Source organism: Anabas testudineus, chromosome 3 (assembly GCF_900324465.2).
Source record: "Anabas testudineus chromosome 3, fAnaTes1.2, whole genome shotgun sequence".
Classification (NCBI taxonomy): Eukaryota; Metazoa; Chordata; class Actinopteri; order Anabantiformes; family Anabantidae; genus Anabas; species Anabas testudineus.
In genome coordinates, this window is record NC_046612.1 from 4,727,936 (window position 1) to 4,749,974 (window position 22,039).

A 22,039-nucleotide genomic window follows, 5' to 3' on the forward strand; every position below is an offset into this window, starting at 1 on the left:
TCAGCATGACTCAAGGTAAATTGGTACAGTGTTAAAAGGCTGTTGAAATAAATTGTAGCACAAATGTCTTTATACAATCTGATAAAAAGGGGCCTCACATGTACGTCAACAGAGAGTCACAGAGATGGAGCCTACAGCCAACCTTACAAACAAAACCTTTTTAATTATTTCCACACTTTAAATTTATGCTAATTCCCTAAAGAATTTGGTCAAATGACAAGATATATAGTCTAATAAAGCAGCACTGTTTGTTTTTGCTGATGTACTTGTTGTCTATACAAGAGACCTTATTCAGATTCGGCACAGTGGCTCACTTTGATGATCAACTCACTTGATTATTACAGTAAAAGGTCAAGTCCACTGTGACCTCAAATATCTCCATTTTGGTAACTGCAATATCAGAGGACCTTTTTGAAGATCTTTCTTTCATTGATGGAACGAGGCCAGTCAGGATCTCACGTCTCAAGTCTCATACATACATTTTCCCTTTAATATCCTGTAATACTGACCTGTTCCCTGAACTTACACCATTTTTGTTAGTGGCTGTAGCTGTAGTATATACTTAGTATAACAGCACTTAAAAATGAGTGTTCACCAAATATACAGTATAAATTTGCTTTATTGACCATCCATTGTAGCTATACATTTGTGTTTAGTGTATATATACACATTTTATCACACACACACATACACACGTTCATGGCATGATTAGACATCGTGTAAAGATTAACATGCAGTACATAAGACAGGGGCAGAGAGTTTTGGCATTTAAGTGTTTCTTCATTTCCTTAAAAGGACACACCAAACAAACCCCACGTGTACAGCATCAGAAATACAGAAAATATATCTGTCAGACAGAGCCAAACAAAGCATCGTTTGCAAATAAATTACAGTTCTCCCAAATAGGAAAAACCAAATGTAGGTGAACAATAATGTGAAGAAGTTTGGACATTTAAGAAACATATCATGACGCCATGAGTTGTACATGAACGACAAAAAGCAACAAATATCGTAAATCAAGTATAAGTAAAATATATAAATGATAGGATTTCCATTAGACACATGTCTCTGAGGTGAAGTCCTTGAGTGATGTTTCATTTCAGCGTCAGTTTTATAAAGTTACAGTTAAGTATCTGTGGCGAAAAGTGCAAAACTGACCGCAGATCAGTGATTAAGGGAGAATTCACCTCACACACAAGACTGGTAACATTACCAAACTCTCTGTGTGTCTTTAAAGCAGGACCTAAACTGCCGGTCTGAGCATCACAGTGGAACCTTGTTGGACTTTACAGTATGTTGATGCTGCACCACCTCCAGTGATTCCAACAGCAGACATGAACATTTATTACATTAATATTCTGAATACACCAACAGGCCCAACAAAAGCCTGTCTAGAAGGCGAACAGTGAGTCTACAGCCTGCCGACCATTGTTCTACTGAGCAACTGTAAATAACCGTTTAGTGTGCGTCGATGTAAAAACTTTGAAAGTATCCAGACAAAACTTTGAATTTTAGAGGTTGAAGATCTGTTTCTTTAAACTGAATGTGAGCAGAGGCCCTCTGGATAAGACAAATGAAAGGTTCAATCCAGCAACCATAAATACGTTCTCTACAAAGCATTTAGTTCAACACATTTCATGTTTAGATGCTTCGAGATATCTTACTCTGAATTGAGATAAACTGCCATTTCATCAGTGTGGTGAGAAGCACTGAAACTTGATTCCCCTCTTGTATCCACATACTTTTTATGTTATTTTAACCGTTAAAATAACTTTGGAAGACAAACAACATGTTTTTTAAATTGTTCAAGGTTACTGATAAATAAACCAACATGTATAAGTCAAACTAAACATTTCAAGAGAAACATCTTGACTTTAGAAAGACATAAATCAGTCATTCAAATTAAATTCGGAGGCGATCCTGTAGTAAACTGACAAACTTCAGTCGAAACTGCATCAAATATTCACCTTAACTAGAAACTGAAATGTTGTACTGAGCTAAAGAGTACAGGCTGAAGCTGCAACAACTATTCCATTCATCCGATCAATCAACTGGCTGCTGTCTTGATGATCAATTCATTTTAAAAGGAAAAACCTCAAACAGTCACTCTTGTGATCATTTGTGGCTAATCTTTCTATTACATAGTTGTTAGTAAATGTCATTTAAGCTAAACAATTAATTAACTCAGACTGCAGATAAATCGAATATGAAACAGATTCTTAGTTGCAACTCTTTTTGATGTAGTTAAATATTTGTATGAAATTAATGACCCTGAAATAATAATGTCCATGTTGGATCACAACATTTTCTTGTGTAAAATGAGAAGAGTGGAATATGTTTCTATATGAGATATAGCATTAACTTTGTGTTAAGATGGACATTTGTTGCTGTAAACCGCCAATTTCCCAAATAAGTGGGCACTGTCTTAAAAGTGGAGCCTGAGGACTGTTGCAACAATGAGAGCACAGTGACATCATTGTAGCTCAAACACATGAATACAGAGACCACGAGTGTTGACTCATAGCTAAGCATCTCAAATCCTCCACTCAGGCTGATCCCCACGTCTTGAATACTTTTAACTACTGGCTGTCCCATCCAGATCAGAAAAAAAAAAAAAAAAAAGAAGCAGAAGAGAGGGATAAATAATATAATGGTCGTCTGCAGCCATCTCCTCGTTTCCATCTTTGCTGTTCCTGTTTTATTATGCATTCACCAAACTAAGACTGTATGGCTTCGCTTGTGTGTGCTTGAGTGTGTTTCAGTTTCAGACACCGGGATCAAATAGGCTGCTTCTCTGTTCTTACTTCGATCAGTTTGATTTGCACTGCACTTTGCATTCAGCAGACTCGTGTGTCTGTATGTGAGTGTGTTTCAGTCCTGGGGGAAGAGTGGTGGCGGTATAACAGCCTCATACCTGAAGCTGTGATGTGAGGGGGGATGCCTGAAGGTAAAGGTATGTTATGTGTATTCATGTACAAAGACATTTCTCAGTCCAGGGGGAGAGTGGGGCAACGCTCAAACCTCTGGCTGTTCAGCAGTGAAGAGTTGGGGTGTGTCTGTACGTATGTTCAGTTTATAGCATCGCCCTCACATCTCTGGTTGCTCTGCAGTAACAGGCTGGGTTCGCTCAGGCGATTCATAACGCTGGTGGAAGTTTCTTTTCCTCAGCTTCTCTGGGGCTTTTCTCCACAAAACAATTTCCTAAAGACAGAGACAGGGATGAAGTGTAGAAAAGGAAAAGTAGGCAGATGCATATAAAGGCAGATAATTAAAAAAGGGACTAAAGAAAATACAGGAATGCTAAAGCACACTTGAACAGTCATAAGGAAAAATGTGTAAAATTAGTTTTCATCTACAATGTTCCACACTAAAACACACTCTGTGTGTCCTTGAAATTTAACTTGCATTTGCTTCCTGAAAATGAATGGTGATATATATGCCTGCTTCATTATGTACACATGCACAGTTTAATATGATCCAGTACAGCAGCTCTAATGTCTTGGCTGCTCTATTTTTAATGAATGAGGGGTCACCTCCTAATATTATGTACTCCAGTATGACTCCTCCAGCCACTATAACCTCAATAATAAACATAGTAGAATTATCACCTACGTTTTACCTTAGTTCAATTCTAACCTGCTGAATTGAATTGCATTAGATTACATACATGGCACGGCATACAGAGTTGGGGAAACAGCTCACTGACGTCCTAATATTTAAAGAAGATAAGACTGGTGCACAGTGATAAATATGCTGTAAACTACAGTGTGAAATACTGGTCCCGTTTGTTTGCACCATTAAAGCAGCTAATTTATCAGTGTGCACCAGTTTTCTCTCCTTTAATGTTTGATGTTCTCGACCTGAGAAGCATCTTATCAGCTACACACTGTTACAGATGCACAGATAACATCTTTCTGGTAGATTGCTATTACTGTGTGTTGAACTGTGTTACCTGTTGTTTAAAGTATCTTCTGTCCTCTTCATCCACCAGCACCAGATTAAGGAAATAGCGTACAGAGAATTTCTTGTTGACGTCCCTCATGGTCGGTGTCAAGTCGTATCCTGTTAGGAAACAAAATATGCGATAGGCTGTCACTCTAACTTCAAGAAAAATAATAAAAATAAGGAAGCTAACAGGAAAGCCGGCACCCTGACAATATGAGATAACAATATGTCAACGGGTGAGAAGAGTTCTTACCTGCAAGAAACAGTCTGATGGGAATTGATTCTCCTTTAACTGGAGCACCATCCATGATCTCATATTTTGCAACCGTCTCCGTCTCAGTGGTAGTACTGGGACCTAAGAACGAGGACAACAGCTGATATAACGTGGTAAAGTGGAGCAAAGCTGACAGGATTCTTTACTCTTACTGGGACCCAATTAATCTTAAGAAGACTAAACCAACTCGAGCAGTTTACAGCTAGAAAAAGCTCAACAGTGATGAACTACACAGCTAGAACCGCCATGCTGCTGGTCCTTACAGGTTCAACCATGCTTATCCATGTGTTTAATATGGGTTAGTTCATTTTTGTTTGTGACTACCCTGGATTCTTACCTATGCCCGTTATTTCCTTCTTGATGAGCTGAAGCTCCATGTGTTGGATCTTGATCCTGACCAGCAGGAAGTAAATCTTCCCAACAATCACATCTTTAAGGTGGTATCTATCACAGACAGACATCAAGAACTCAGACTCAGTCAAGGTCAGCTCTACTGGTCGCCTGATAGATCGTTACAGCAGTCTACACTGAAAATGGGAGCATTTCATGTGCATGCAGCTGAAAATTGCCATGTATGAATGTGGCAGAGCTGAAAATAGAGTTTTGGTGTTTCTGCTGCTGCTTCTCCTCTCTGTGATTACAGAGAGCTCAGCTCCTCCACACAGAGTGGACAGCAGGTAGGAGAACAGAGGTGAGGTGAGCCTGTAATAATTTATGATGGTATGTTGTTATACTTGTTACAGTATATTAAATAGAACCGAGTACAAAGCCAATAAATAACTTAACACCTGTTAAACAAGCACTAACTTTCTGAATAACAAACAACCCATGTCTCTTCCAGGAGTCTCCCACATTTTAGTAGTGGCTCCCTGAAACACTAATGCAGCACTAGTGAGGCATTCAGGGACAGTATGAAATGTAGGTCAGCCATGTTACCAAAGCCTGTTTTTTTTAAATTAATGATCACATGTTTAACTAAATGCTTGTTTACATCAAGTATATTTGTGTCTTAATTGCATTTGAATTGAATTACTGTATTTTCTTCTGATGCAAAAGGAGAGAAAAAATGAAGTCATATTTCAGCCATCAACCTTTTTGTTCTCCAACCATCGGCTACTAAAAGAACTCATGGTCTTTTGGGTTTTCACAGCAGAGGAAGACTTCAATAGTATTAGAGTTATACTCACTTGGATTTATTGTATTCAAATTCAATGTGAAGACAGTCTTCTATGCCGACCTCCATCTTGATTGAGTTGTTGACATCTGGGTAAGTAGCTAACTGGTGGACGATTAACTCGTATTCTTTCACTAAGTCAGACAGACGACGAACTATTGTCACCCTGAGGAAATACCTGCAAGAAAGTTGTTATGCCACTGTATCAATCTGTGACAGCTGTATGGAAACTGTATGGCACTAGATTTAAGTTTAAAATGATTTGTTCATAAACTGATTGTCGTCACTGGTTGACCTTAACAGAAAAAACATGAGGAAATCTTCAGATTTACACATTTGTGAAACTAAAGCCATATAACAAAACATATGCATCAATTATTTTTAGAGAGTTAATGATATTTTTTCCTGTAAATAAATCCCATACTACTGCTAGCAGTACTGATACCAGCAACCTATTCATTTATTCCTGATGGAAATTCCCTCTAGTGTGGTAACAGCACAGGATGAGCTGGATAAAAGCTCCTATGTTTGCATAGTTTACTGCTGTAAGACTTGGATAACTGACTGCATGCAAAAACAACAGGTGTGGCTGTGACTAAAATAGTCATGTGTATAATAATAATGTATGGAAGCTACAGGCTCTTTATTAGTATACCTTAGCCTGACGTTTGCCCCCATATAGGACTCGTAAGGCTTCTCCACTTGCATGAACTCAAAGTCATAGCTTCTGTTCTGGGTAAGTTCTCCAGGTAGAGCCAACTCTTTGACCAAGTCCACAAACTCATGGGTGTTGCTCTTATCAGAGAACAGTTCTGAAAGACAGAAGAAAATCTGTGAAAATCTACACACACACACAAGTCATAGTTTCACAGTATGACAAGTCTTTTCCACAGCTCATTCCATCTGCAGGGCACCTGAAACCTCAAACCTGACGTATGCTTCTGCATTGGATTTACACAGATCTTATGCTGTAGGTAGGTGTAAGTTTAGATAAATATATTGCAATTCCCTTCGGTCACATTTTTAATATAAAATGCAATGGTGTTATAAAGCACAGTGCAGTGTAATACATATTTAAGATGGAGGGAGAGGCACGCATACACAAGAATACAATACATTTGTACTATAATAAGAGAAGACGTGATGGTAGTTTCCACAATGGTCTGTCAACTACTAAAAATGAAGCGTTTTTTTCCTTAAAGCCAAAATTGATCTTCTCACTATTAGATTCATAACATCTTGATTCAGCACTCTGCTCTCACTGCAAATACAGTTGGAAAAAGATGTAGTTCCATTGAGGCAGGCTACACATGACAACCACATGCTCTGCTAAACCCTTTAGCCACGTGAGAAAATCCTGTGTTGTGGCTGTGAAGTGTTACAGCTACACAGGCCAATGCCCTGACTTGGCATTTCAAATATTCCACACAGCTAGCTAGTCAGTGTTAAGGAGAATGTGCCTGTGGGCACTGCCCTACTAACATCAAGCAAAATAATTGTTAGATTAGTTTATCTTTGCTCTATATAACATTTAGCTTCTCATGTGTCTGCCTAAAGAAGGAAAAGTGAGCGATAACAGAGAGATAATGACAAATGCATCAGTTTAATTAAGCTCACCTATTTGTCCAACAAACTCGATGCGTATTCCCTGATGCTCGAGTCGTTTTCCTCCCTGCTTCACATTAAGATTCACCTGGAGGCAAAAAACATTTTTCACAATCAATTTATAACTGACAGAGAAAAACTAAAACATCCTCTTTTTTCTGAACATATACATCTTTGGCAAGACCTATCCCTTGTTACTGCACATAAGATCTGGTAGTACTGTAATTATATACACTTTTATTAAGTATTTGTATACAAGTGCTGGCCCAAACAGGTTTAACTGTTTAGAAAACCCTAAGTTATGATGGTAGAAAGCAAATAGCTGCTCAGTCAGCTGATTTACTTGTGGTTCCTAAACATAGAACAAAATTCACATATGCATCACAGAAATCTTAATTTCCCACTGGAGTCAGTTAAAGAGAGGATCCCAAAATAGACTGGGGGGTATTGCACAGAAGTCTATCATGTGTTGAGTGTTAATAAATAAATATTTTTAATAATAAAATTCAAACCCTATTTAATGTGTGTGCTGACGATTATGGAGAGCTGTACTTATAAAGAATTGTTCACCTTGCCAGACACAGACTCTCCATCGTAGAACAGGTAGTGTTTCTCCACTTTCCCATCTTCTGTCTTCAACTCAGCTGTCTTTCTGTTCTCTGCATCATTCAGCAGTACATCTATCTCACATACTGGCCCAAACAAACCTCCTAGGAAACTCTGAAAACATCATAGAAAACACTCTATTGCATATAGAAAAATACTGAATAACATGTGCAAAAGTATACTTTTTCCTAGTTGGTGGATTTTCAGATGAATAGCTTAACTTGTAAATCATAGTAAATTGGGGTATACAGTGGTATCATGATGTTTACATTTTCTAAGCACAATGAGATTTGCTGTTCATAGTCTTCTTCCACATTCATAACATTTACATTTGTTTTATTCTAGGACAATTACCAACTTACTGAAACAAAACAAACAAAACATTAGGCCAAGTCGGAGACATACCTGCAAACTCGATTTAGATTCACTAAGAAGATAAATAACTAAGTCAAGAAGAAAACATTGGAAGCAAGGTGTCATATGGCGTGAATGCCAGATGCAGAAGAATATGGACAGATATATGCACATTCTGTGGCCTCTAATGACAAAGAAAGGGGGTCTACAATAATGACAAACACCACCACAGCTGAAGTGAACTGTGCACATGAAGGGCAATGATGGGTGTGCTCTGAACACACAGGCTGATGTTTGAAGCACCTGAATCCCAATAGTTCCACCCTGTTTATATAAATTATATTTAGTCACTACTTCACTATGAGAGATGCACAGCCACATTATTTTCCTCTGAGCTGGCATAAAGTCACAAACTCATGCTTCAATGTGCAGGGACAGCAAATCTGGAGGAACTAGCTCGGTCATCAAGATTTCATGAGACCAGTCAGTGGCTCGACATGAGTGGAACACTTTAGATATTATTATACTGTGTAAAAATATAGAATAAATATCAGCCACCCTTAAACTAAACTAGTTAGTGAGCTAGCTTACATAAGAGCACAAACACATGGTAAACACACAGTCCTGTATCAAAGTCAGTGGATATGAGCTTGCAATTTTTGCAACTTAGCCTTGAACACATTTAATCAACAATCAGCCACTAAACAGTAAAAATATTTAAGTAATTTTGAAAGTTGTTGCTGTAATTTAACATCAGCTCCGGTGCAACTTCACATTAGACCAAGCTAACCAACAGCGTTGGCTAAAACTAACATCTAGCTACTTTAGCTTATTAGAAGCAAACATGTACGCATGTTGGAGTTGCTTTAATTATTAGCTAGTCGACATCCTTAGTTAATATCACAATAAAAGGCAAATAAAGCTGCTGAGCCGCTGGTCAGCCAGGATATGGCTGAGAAACCATAGCTGGGAAACGGCCTCGTAACGTCGCTAATGCTAATACAAACCTCGCTAGCTTTCCTGTTGGGTTTAACCTTAATTAAAATTTAAATACCTGTTGTCAATTAAAACCATGACTCTATGTTAACTTTAGGTTTTATGAGTTTACATTACAGTTCATTTTAAGGCAGCCCGAACAGCTAGTGCTTGTTTTTACACTCACCATCTCGGCCGTCAGTTGAAGCTAACAGCTAGCCTCGCTCCGTGTAGCCTGTCGGTCTGAACCAGGAGGTAGTGCCGAGGCTCACCGTCATGTGACCCGGATCATGTGCGTGCCTGGGCGGGGTAGGGCTCCACAAAAGTACCGACCATTTCAGATCCTTTACTTTCAAATTGAAGTTGTGATCTAAGTCTAAGCATTCTTGAAATAATCCACTAAGAAACTGGTTTGTCTTTTTAAAATGACAAAATGTTTTGTCAACTCATTGGTTCTACTGCTACTGAACTGCAGTGGAAGAAGTACTTTTACTCAGGTGTTGTATTTAAGTACAAGTATTGAATTTAAGTACACTTATGAAGCACTTTACCATTATCATTTTTTGTTTTTAGGTTGACACTTTATTGATTACCATGGGAAATAGTTGATTGCTGTTTCAATGTTTAACTCCTTGCAGTGGTTCAGTTGGTTGGGCCGCTGTCTACAAACCCCAGGGTTGGTGGTTTGACTCCTAATACCCCAATGTGTGGCCACTGACCCTGAACCCTAAACCATTAGTGCCTTAAATGCAGCTGCACGTCCACCACATTTTCCTGAAAGGATTAATCAAGTATTATTATTTTAATAAAGTATTTTATGATGATTTATACTTTGCCTCCACCTCATTACAGAGGGAAATATTGTAAAATATAAAGTAAAGTGTGGAAATACATTACAACAGCAACAAAGACTTCCAGTCTTTCTGGGTTTACACAGGTTGTTTAAATGTTGTTTTAACTGTGTGTTCTCAGGTGAATGATGCAAAATCATGCTTTTTGAACAGTTTTCCTGTGAGAAATCTTAGGAAAACTGTTCAAAAAGCATGATTTCTGGTGAACGGGCATCATTTTTAATATGGGTCTTTCTGATTATTAAAACTGTGACCAGCGTTCAGTGGGACTGATCACGTTTGAAAATTAGGATCATCAGTGCTCTCTGGTGGACAACTACAGTAGCTGATGCCACTGTTCAGACATATCTTTGTCATTTCTCTGCTGTAATAGCTTGAAACACTAAAATAATATATCTGTAATCATCTAGAAACCATATCAGACTGCCAGTTTATCAACCAGACTCTCAGTTAGCTCAACATTTCATTAATCAATATTTTTTAAACCAGTGATTGGAAAAACTGCACAGTTGACTAAAGCTACAATAAATAGACACCAGAACAAAATAATAAAGTAGCTAGTACAAAATACATTGAAAACAATATTGGATATTGTTATAATCTTTTATTAATGGAAATATTTCAAATGCAAATTAGACAACACAGGTCATCTTGAAATTCTTTGCATAAAATATATTGTGAATAGTTCCAGTTTACATCGGTTCAGCCTTGCAGACCAGACGATTCAAAGATAGGTTGCATAGCCCTCCTGAGTATGTGTAAAGTGTCAAAGGGATCAAATAATATAAATAAGTCTTTTTTGTGTGTGTCTCCCAAACAGAAGTGAGAAATGCATGGAAAAAGGCATCATAGTATTGCACTGATATTACATTTTTTTGAAAGCAAACAGAATTAAAGTAACCCAACATGATATGTCTCAGTTTTTACTGTGTCGAGGGATGCTGCCAAGCTAAGAAATTAGGGTTATTCCTGTATAAATACTCTGTTTATAATCACTGTTTATAATTCAGTACATACACTGATATTACATTTATTTGAAAGCATATTTAAAAGGTTCTACTAAAAAGCATTTTCCAACTTCCACATTTTTACACAAGAAAGCACAAATGTAGGCACTAAAACTACATTAAAGTAAATTTATACAGAGCAGTCTTCTAACTTTGGAAGCTACTGTACTTGTTCTTTGGCCCCTGACAAGAATAATTAAATTTACTCTTTGATTTACAGAAATAAAACATATGCTAGTCTTGTGTATGTGTGTGTGTCTGTGACAGGGTGGGTGTACAGTCTACAGCTGCAGAAGGTGGTCTTCTTTGAGTTCCTGCTCTTCTGGTTTTGCCTCATAGACCAGAGGCCAGGGGGATTTATCCTCACCTGTGAGCAGAAAACAAGGATGGATCAGACTTTATGGAGCAGAAAAACATGGGACAACACCCAAAGGTGAAATCTGAAATCTATAATTACCTTTGTATAGGTCCATGTCTCCCTCTCCAGAGCCTGTCTCACTTTCAGTGGTCATAAAACCCTGATCTGCGATGAATGTATCTGCAGACCCTTCGAAAAAACCAGAACCATTATCGGATATGGGGGACTCCCCCTCGTCACCGATCAGCTGCGACTCCTCCTTTTCCAGCTCGTCCTCCTCATCCCCCTCCCTGTCTGGATGCTCATCCTCCACAGGCTCGGCCTCTCTGGAAACACAATGAGATTCAAATATAGTTTTGTGGGTTGTACTAGGCTGTTTAACTTCAACAGATCAGTAAATACTCCCACTCTCTTTCCATTGTTATATTTTCACTGCATAACAAGCTGCAACTAAGTAAAATAACTTCACCTGAGAGTTGATATGATTATGTTATGTTATGTATTTTCCTACTAATGGTACCTATTTTAGATGCCAGCAGTTTGGGGCTACACTGACTTGTGGCCAGGAATCTGGGATTGGTAGACGACTGCCCTACAAACTGAGCCATGGTCGCCTCTTATAATTGGTAAATACAGTAAAAACACTTGTGTGCAGAGCCTTTAAACTGTTTTAGGATGAAATATCAGTACCTAGCAGCTCCCTGATGTGCTCATGACCTCAAGCCTGAAGCAGCATTATTTTGTCTGTAAACAGAATTAACGTAACCCGTCATGATATGTCTAGGTCTTTAATATGTCGAGGAATGCTGCCAAGCAGACAAAGCTAAGATTTTAGGTTTATTCCTGTATAAATACTCTGTTTATAATCACTGATTATAATTCATTACCCTTAAAATATGTGTAAAAGATTAAACACGGATGCAAAACAATAGACCAGAAGCAGCAGCCTTGTAGGCGTTACAGCCCACTTCCTCTTACACTTCCCTGAGGCTTCCTGTTCAGTGTGAGTTGCAACAGTGGTGGCCTGCAAGGTGCTGACACTTTGGTATTTTAATCAAGCTCCTCGTTATAAACTCAACCTTCTATTAGAATAATCTTCTTTTTCAGGTTATCTTTCATTCACTCTGCTTCCAACCCTCCACTTGCTACTGTGCTTGCGGTCGTGTGTTCCCTTTTTTTTTTTTTTGGACTATTTCTATTGGATCTATCTGCTGATTATTTACAGTGCATCATTGTTTACAGAAGTTGAGTAAATTATGATTTGTGGTATTCATTTCTGCAAATTTCCTGTTTTCAAAGAGGAAACTGAGGGCTAAATCTAAACAAGTCGTACAAGCTGAGAGAAAAGTTCTCAATTTTCAAGTGTGTCTTAGTCACGAACACTAAAACAGGAAACTGATGATGTGCTGTGAATGTTCATCCTCTTACTATTCAAGCCTTTAAGAGCTCTCCAGAAGACCCTTCCTATGTATAGTGAGTGATGGAGCACAGTCCTGCTTCTCATCAAAAATTAAAAATTATTAAATCACTTATCTGATTATCAGGATTTAACCTTCCACATAAGTCACATTACGTCATATGGCTTCGTATTTGAACCAATCATCAGAGCCACGTTTCTGAATATGCTACTAACTCCATGTGTAGGCACTAGTCATAGCTCATCTTGACCACTGCAGTGCCCTTCAAACAGGTCTATCTAACCGCGTACAGTCAAACCTCGCCATATTGGTTTTTGATTAGCCAAAAAGCACATGTCACACTATTGTTGGCTGCCTGCCTCAGGTTCAAAGCTTTGCCACTCACCTACAGAGTGGTCAACTCACCAGCACCTTCCTACCTTAACATCCTCATCTAGGTCTACCATTCCTTGCTTCCTTAATGGTGGAATGAGCTGCCAACTTCTGCCTGCTCAGCAGCTTCACTCCCAGTTTTCAGTAAACTGCTAAAGACATATCTGGCCCTTCCTCTGCTCTTACAAAAATCCTCCCTAATCTGCCTCTTACATCTTACGAAACGGAAACATTTCTTATTCTGGCACTTTGCTATCAAGGTCTTCTTGCTGACTTGGCTTTCCTGCTTGCTTTGCACCTCGCTAGTAAGTTTGGTTTGATTAAAGCGTCTGCTAAATGACTAAATGTGAACATAGCTGCAAAGCTGGAGCCATTTAGTAACAGGGATAGTAACAAAAAGTTTTACTAAGTTACCATCCCAATATTGCAAGGAAGCATTGTTCACAAAGGGGGAATTCTCTACTGCAACGTCTTTAACTTTCGACATTATTGACTTAATGTGATTAACTCAAACAGCAGACATCACAAATTAATAGATTTAGAAAACACATCTGAACACACTGAATGAGAATAAAGCTCCTCCATGTATTCACAGAAATAAAAACTGTGAAGAAGTTGGTGAGAAGGAAACAAAAATGATGAACCTTGCACACCAAAGAGGAGCGTGCAGTGTGAATATGTCTTTTTAAAGACACAGAGGACAAATTCGCAGTATGTTATATTTTACATACCTTCCACAAGACATTCCAGTTGAATTTAATGACTTTAACTGGACATCAAAACTGAATTGTCAGCTCAGAAGCAGCGAGAATTCGATGAACCATTTAAGGCATAAGCATGAAAATATGTGCGACTCCTGAAACAAAGTGGGAACTATTTATAACCTGTTGCGGAACTTGAGCACTGAAAGATGTGTTATGGGAAACAGCGCTCTCGATTCCTTTAAGTTTATTTGAATCCTTGCCATGACAAATCTACTGTAATAGTTTGATTTTAAACAAAGCCCTTACAATAAATCTGGCTCACTGACTTTAATGTGGGGGACAGAAGAACTCTCATTGGTCTCTGGCATTTGTGGCAAAGCACTGTGGGTTTGACACCTGTCGATTATTGTCAGCGTTACAGTTTGGTCCTGTTGATCCATTCACCACAACATTGGCTCCAGCTGTCCGTGTTAATATTGATCCTGATCGGTGTATCTGCACTATAATGTACACTTCTATACAATATGCATATCACACGAATCCACATAATAATCTGGATTAAATCATCTGTGAGTGGAGATAAAGTACCAGCATTCCTCTCCTTCATTCCACACTGCTGAGAAGTGAAGCCAAACTGGCCGCAGATCAACATCTGTTTCTTTAAATTTGATATACTCCTACATCTGTGCTCTGTGACGATGTGAAACAGGCCATGAACTCTGCAGATCCTTCTTATTGCAGCTCTGACCTCCCTGTCCTCTGTCTTTCTTTATCCCTCCACGTTGACTTCTATTTTGGCTTTTCTTGGCCACCTACCTCACACTTACATATTCTCTCTCAAACACACAACATGAACGCACACAGAGAGATACACACGGACAGAAGTTGGGTGACTGGATTGTGTTAACCAAGGTAACACATCCAAAGCAGAATCAGCATTTCTATATTTAAAGTATGCATTTACCCAACAACAGTAAACTATATTCTCACAGAGATGGTTTTGGTTTTTTTCATTTTAACACTGATGTGAACTCACTGTGACCAGGAGACTCTCACCTTCTCTGTGCAATTTACAACTCACTAAACAAAGAAACCATCACATCCCAAGCATGTACCCTCACACACACGACACTTACAGATGCTTTGCACTTGAAGCAGGCATTTTGGCTGGTAGGTCTGGACTCCATGTCACCTCTGGACTTTGGTAAGTCACACAGTTGGCCTGGTTGCTGTTAGGGGTACATCTCACAAACTTATACCTGGCATTCGCTGGCGCTCCTGTAGACAGAAAAAAAGTGTCACTTTTTTTGTCATGCAACATTTTATGCAACACTTTGCTTCAGAGGTCTCTTGAGTAACATCTGGATCGGTTTAGCATGACAATTAGTATTTCTACGTTGAGGAATGTTTCAGGGGATTTCAACATTATTCTGCAACAGGGTAAAGTGACGGCTGCTGTGAGGGGCCTCAGACTGGTTTACTCTTGTGATACAATAGGAATTCACAGCATTACAATTTGACTGTTGTGCTTATCTGATGCTAAAAACAATTAATTTCCTCTAAAATCCAGTACAGATAAGTGGTTAGCATCAGGGTTCAGACAGCACAATGTGCAGAAGGGGCTTTTCCAAAATCCCTATTTCCTGTTTTATCCACACTTTGTTTAAAACATTTTAAAAAAGTTGCTTCTTGAACTTTTTGAACATTTTTAAATTAAACAATGATCTGAAAAGTTGACATGGGTTGGCGGTATTTACAGATCATATATCTGCCACGTCTCTGCCATATAGACAGTTAATAAGTGTGACAGTTGTGTGATTAAGATGGGTGATGTCTGTGGGAAATGTGTCAGTGGCTGACTTTACAGTAAAAATACTTGTGAAACGCAGTAATACTAATATATACTGATACTAATCTGTTGGCTGTGTGAGGGTCAAGTGTTTGTACAGTTTGCTGTGTTATTTTACACCTACAATAAAATATAGTGTCATTTTTATCTTTTTTTTAAATTCTAGGCTACTGAATAAAACACTGACTTTGCTCAAACACTGATTTTCAACTAGTAATTGGCAAAGAAGTCATTATGAGAAGAAGACAAGGTGAAGTACAGTACAATAAGGTTTCATCATGTCTGAACTGTGTGATGATCTGAAACTCCATCAGAGCGCATCACAGGACTATTTAAGTTTTAAGGACTTTCCCGTGCACCATCCTTCATCTCTGTTAAACACAGGACACTGCCTTCTTGTGTCACATCCAAAAAACCCACAGTGTTCAACAAGTCACATCGAAACTAAACGCCTATAACTCTTTCCGTGTTAATACGACGCAGACCCTGTCGGGGTTCTCACACGTTTCCAAGTTTCCACTTCAGTGTCCATCTTAACGCGCAACTGTGCGGAACAGAATATTTAATGTGCGTAAAGTTTGAGGGTTTTTATGGGTTTAAGAGTTTTAGTCTGTTGCGCAGGTGGGAGGATGGTGAGCTACTATCAGCAAAATTAATGAGGACAGAAAACCGTGAAATGAGTCACACAAGTCAGTTACGGTAAAACTAACGCTGACACAGAAAATCAAATACTCAGAAAGAGGAACAATTAGGCCAAGTTAGGTCGCTCAGAAACCCCCTGGTGGCCCCAGGATTGTGTTATTGACAGGAAAGAATCAAACTCCACTACAAGTTTTAATAAAGTCCTAATAAAGGTAATACGACGTCTTCTCTCCACATGAAGAGTTAAAGAAGTATGTTTAATGTTAAATTGTCGTCTTACCCTTTCCGTTATGTAAGGCGAGGCAGCAGAGAACAAGCAAAAGAACCAGTTTCATCCTCCAATTTGTCTCTTCTGATCAAAACACCGAGAAAATAGAAAGGCACTCCTTTTCCCAACGACGCGTCTTTGTGTGATGAAGAAATAGAGTAAACTGCCTCAGACAGTCCTCGTACAGAGCTCAGCCCTCTAGTGCGTCATGGTTTCCTGAAATCGTGAAGTGTAGAAAGTGCTGAAGAACATCCTCAGTGGAAACTTTTGCATGAGCTGCCACAAATACCAGATATCAGGTTCGGAGTTTGCGTAACTACGCACAGAGGGAAATACCACAAAGCTGCTGTCAAGATGGAATCTGTGTTTCTGATTGTGATGATGGAGAGGAAGCGATTTTTGTTCTAATTGGCTGCGAGTTCATTTAGATAAGGAGAAGATAGCATCTGTTTACGCTTCTGCTTTTAGATGAATTCAGCTCAGTTCAGTTTGGTCTTTTAAATTCTTCAGATCATCCAGAGAGAAAGACATGTATCATCCCTTTACATTCCTTCAGTTGTGGTTTCACCCAGTTTAACTTTGATTTCCTTCAACTTCACAAGGAATAACAGACAATGAGAGAAACACAGCAACAACAGCATCTGGATCCTCTTTTCTTGTAGGGAAGAGCATTTATTATGTGGAAATGTAATTGTCCTTGGAGTCACTGCCGGTTCCAAACCATTGTTAGGTTTAAAATATTCATTAAACATCAAAATACAATACAATATTGTTATATTAGCATCAATTAAATATAATAAATAGAAATAAAAATGATTACTGGATTATAGTTCTTTTTTAGAGGACTGAGGAATATACTGAAACCAAAGACTAAAATAGAAAAAAATCACCTTTATTGACCAAGAGAAAACAGAAACAAAGACATTTGCTATATTTATATATTTTTATACAGTGGAACTAATCTGGGTGTTTTTTTATACACATGTTCTCTATGGTGCCCAGTTTTAACATGTCTCCAACTTTTAGCCTCTTCTTTATGCTTAATTCAAAATTATATGAATGTATATTTATTTATTTGTTGATTATATTTAGTATTACTAATCTGATCTAATCTGCTGTGTAACTCTGGGTGAATGTAATCACGTGGGTCTGTATTTTATTACAAGGTTATTTATTTGTCAGCTATAGTTGTGTTTTATACTTATAAAACTTTAATTTTGTTGTGCGTACACACACACATACCCAGTCTCTCAGGCGGATGAAGTGTGTTCAGCAGACGAGCTCCACTGTGATTAGTCAGCAGTCAGTAACTGTTTTCTTGTAAAAGGTTTTTAGTTGGAAGAGGAAACTGAATGAAAAAAGGTTTTAAGCTTATGTTGCAACCGTGTGATTCAAATGTGATTTTCTGTGAATCAAATATATGATCGGAGTAATGATGTTTTTAGTATAGACAGTATAGACTAAACTGGACTAAAACTAGACGACTTCAGCGTGAAATTAAAGTTTTTTGTCACAGTTTCACTTTCGCTCACAGCAGATTCTGAAAAAAATACACACTTGTGTATTTACAGTATATTCATCAAAGACAAACTATTTTCAATCTACCAGTCCAATCCTGTTTGTACATCAAAAACAAATCAAGTAAAACTGGGTTATTTAATATTCCCAATTAGCTTGTGACATGGTTGTACACCTCAGACTGCAGCATATCATGAGGACAGTTAACGTGTGTGATCACATGAAAATGGAAAGACAACAAAACACTGTTGACATATTGGTCACTTCGTATAATAAAATTCAGTCAATTAATAAATGTAATGACACGTTATATAAATTATTCACCACTGAATGCACACAGTGATAGATTATTGATACTATCTCATCTTTAATCCTTAAATGAGGAAACATTTAGAAACTGTAAGTATATAACCACCGGTGTAAGAGGCTTCTCAGACAAATCAATGATGACACATTAATTGAAAATATCACTTTTTAAGGTTTCATTAATTATATTATGTTATTATGTTATGAACATCCTCAGGCAGTGTTGCATGAGAAACCCTCCTGCTCTTAGGTTGAACAAATCCACATGGATTCGTGAATACTTTAAAAAACAGTCACTTGACACCTACATTCAAAACTGCATAGTAGAAATAGGCTTTGTCCATTTTGTCCATTTGTCCTGGTCGTACCACTTCATTGGTTGAGTTTAGAAATGTTTGCATGACAACACAGAGGCACACTGTACTTCTATTCCCCGACACAAACGTGCACACATACACAGACGTAGTCATATTTCCATCACTTCAGAGGCCATTACTTTGACATACATTGATTATGTGGAGACTTGCTCCAACCATAACCATAATCACTGCTTGCCTAATCCTAATCCCCACACTAACCTTGTCCCTTCATCTTCCCTCTTAAAAGTAATGATTTATGTTTCCACAGCTTGTTTAATGCACAAGCCCACACACACAAGTTTGGTTTGTGTTGTTGATAAAATGCAATCTCTAACCCTTTCACCTTAACCCTGTTGGAAAAAAGCAATCACTCGAAACCAGAACTCTGACTTAAAGGAGCCTAAACGCGTGAAGAGCTGCGGAGACTGATTGTTCTCGGTCTGTGGCTCAGAGGCCGTATTCACAAACACTCTCCTTAATGAGCGATTCTGAAAAAGCTGTGATTGATTGATCAAAAAACATACTGTAGTGATGGGTAATAGAATGGTTGCTTGGACTTTGGACTCTGCTTTGAGTACAAGACCTCATAGGGCTGTTGTGAACATGATTACAGGTACAGTTTGCTCTTTGGTTTAGGCTGATATTGAAGAGGATGAAGTGGGTGTTGCTAGGAACAATGTTAAGTTTAGCTGTTCGGGAAGTCCGTTTCTGCAGCAATTAGTGGACCCCAGCCAGTGTTCAGATTCACACAGGGTAATAAAAATACCAGTTCAGCTGGCTAGTCTGTTTAAGTAGAGCAACCAGCAACCAGCAACCAGCAACCTGTAGACCGACACTGAACGCTGATGCTATCAGCTTTTTTCTGTTGACATCATTTGTTGATGGTGTGATGACACGGTGCCGTCAATAACATCAACAGAGATTATTGAATATGTCTTCTGTCTTCCTGCCTTTGATTCATTCTTCTACTTAAAAAACCTAAACGTCTTTTAACGATAAGATGCTTTGTAAATTTGTGAATTTATCTTTACAAGGATTTACTTTTGTTTTTATGTGGAAATTATTAGGAAATGTGATAATTCTTGAACCATTCAGGATCAGATCTTCAGTGAGTTGAAACCATTATCCTAAAAATGACAAACCTGGAAAAGAAGGGGGTGAGAAATGGAAGGAGGTGGACCAGAGAGACGTCCAAGCAAACGGTACATGGGTCTGTTGATTCAGTGTGGACAGAAATAAATCCACCACTTAAAGAGAGTGTGACATAAGTAGGTTGTTGTAGATGAGTGTTTCTTTATCAGGTACAAGTAAGAAGGAACTCAGCTGATAAAATAGGTGGTTTCATGAGTGTCACATTCGTGAGATTCAAAGTCAGACTAACACCCATTTAGCACTAGACACACCTCGAATGAAATGGATAGTACGTGTGAAATACTGGACTTACCCGTCCACATTTTCTTTCTTTCCTTACGTGGGTTGTGTGGAACCTGAACGACACACACACACACACACACACACACACACACACACACACACACACACACACACACACACACACAGGTCATAGAGTCCTGTTTTGGAAGAAAACATCATAAACCATGATTTGTTAGACGCGCTGTTGTGTGGACAGTCAGCACTCAGTCAAATATTTGTCAAGCTCTTGTTCAATGGCTCTGTATCCTTTGTCTTCTTACTCGTCTTCATCATGTGTCTCTTTAAGAGAGCCAGAGCGCAAAAGAAGTTTTGTGTTCCTGTGTTTCACGGGACATATTGGTACAACGCTGCAGGAAGTGGTAACACCACTTGCTATCATTCCCCCTCAGGAAATGACATACTAGCCTGCCCAACCTTGGTGCACAACCACACAAACACATACTACAAGTGACATGTTTATGAAGCACATACGCTCTCTCACCCACATCAGTGCACAGGCTGCATGTCTCCACTTCTCTCCTGCAGAATACTCAAACAATTTAAAGGTCCACAACACCTACAGTACACTACCATCTGAAATGTTTGACGTTAGCATTTGTCTGCAGCATCTGGTATGTCGCTGTATCTATAAGTGGTCAGGTTTTATAGTCGGCTTGGTTTCCATTCCCACTCTCATCACTTTATGAGGAATTCACATCCATTGTCTCAGTAACCAGAGTTTATGACAGTGGACGGCAGACAGCAGTATTTTCACACTCTCTAAAAATACATACGTGTCAAAGCTCCAGTGTGATCACTATGAGGAGATGTATGACCTATAGCCACATTTACCTAATGTAATAAGTTATTTAAAGATGTTTCAGAAACGTTAGGATGACTGTGTCACTGTCAGTTTGTCTACACAGCAAACTGCCGTGACGCCTCCGCATTCCCGTCCACATGTCATCTGTTCCAAGTAGTGTGAATCAGTAAGGGCTTGACAAACCGCTGCTACATGAAGCAACGCAGGTTGATATCAGCAAAAAAAAAAAAAGGCTCAAAAAGGATGTCTAGTCAAAAAAGAACTGACAGGAAAGGTAACACACACCTAGAAATATTAATACCACAAGACGGTGCTTCAGCAAAGACATGAATCAGCACGTGTATGTTCTCATTTACATCATTTTCATGTGTGCTGAATATGTCAGTACACAGTGCAAGGTTGGATGAAAACGCCACAAAACGTTTTTAACAAACTGTAATTCGTGTTAAGATCAATATGTTAACTTGACGTGTTTGTATCTGTGTATTTTGACAGTTTTCTTAAATTGTTGCTTCACATTTCTGAGAAGAATTTTCTTCTTTTTTATTCGACTGTTTCCTTTCAGTGGTCATCGGCCTCCAATTAACCCTCTCCTCTGCATCCTCATCTCTCAGGCTAACTAACTTTATGTCTTCTCTTACTACATCCACAAATCTCCTCTTTGGTCCTCCTCCTGGCTAGAGAGCTCTAGATCTACGAAGACACAATAAACCTCCTTTGTCCATCAGAGCAAATACTTTATCTGTTGAACTCCTTCTAGGCATGAAACCATGTTGCTGCTCACAAATGCTCACCTCTGCCCTTAGCCTAGCTTCCACTACTTGGTCCCACACCCTCATTGTTTGGCTCATCAGCTGTATTCCTCTGTAGTTGCCACAGTTCTGCACATCTCCCTGTGCACCAGTACACTTCTCCATTCCTCGGACTTCCTCTCACTCTCCAAGATCTTGTTAAACAAATGAGTCACAAAACTCTTCTGCCTTCTCCACAGGTACCAGCTGTCTTTCCACCCTTCAATGCCCTCCTCACTTCACTCATAACAATCTTTACTACTTCCTGCTCCACAAACGTCACCTCCTCTGCTCTTCGTTCTCTTTCATTTTACTCATTCATTAACTCTTCAAAGTGCTCCCTCCATCTTCCCATCACACTCCTGGCATCTGTCAATACATTTCCATCCATATGTTTAATCACATTAGCTGTAGTTGTCCAGTCATC

General features: G+C 38.7%; 2 protein-coding genes across 2 annotated transcripts; both read right to left on the reverse strand.

The window, feature by feature from the left end:
* Nucleotides 1–601: 601 nt before the first annotated feature.
* On the reverse strand, nucleotides 602–9,208 carry vps26a (VPS26, retromer complex component A). The gene is made up of 9 exons (XM_026378544.1): nucleotides 9,121–9,208; nucleotides 7,569–7,718; nucleotides 7,011–7,086; nucleotides 6,049–6,205; nucleotides 5,407–5,571; nucleotides 4,557–4,663; nucleotides 4,199–4,300; nucleotides 3,953–4,062; nucleotides 602–3,201 (listed from the first exon to the last, which is right to left on the reverse strand). The coding sequence occupies exons 1-9, from the start codon at nucleotides 9,121–9,123 to the stop codon at nucleotides 3,088–3,090; spliced, it is 984 nt and encodes a 327-aa protein (XP_026234329.1). The 5' UTR covers nucleotides 9,124–9,208; the 3' UTR covers nucleotides 602–3,087.
* A 1,160-nt stretch (nucleotides 9,209–10,368) lies between these two features.
* Nucleotides 10,369–16,613, reverse strand: srgn (serglycin). Its single transcript, XM_033325936.1, has 4 exons — nucleotides 16,415–16,613; nucleotides 14,780–14,921; nucleotides 11,249–11,475; nucleotides 10,369–11,158 (listed from the first exon to the last, which is right to left on the reverse strand). Exons 1-4 carry the CDS (start codon nucleotides 16,467–16,469, stop codon nucleotides 11,073–11,075), a joined length of 510 nt encoding a protein of 169 aa, XP_033181827.1. The 5' UTR covers nucleotides 16,470–16,613; the 3' UTR covers nucleotides 10,369–11,072.
* Nucleotides 16,614–22,039: the final 5,426 nt, after the last annotated feature.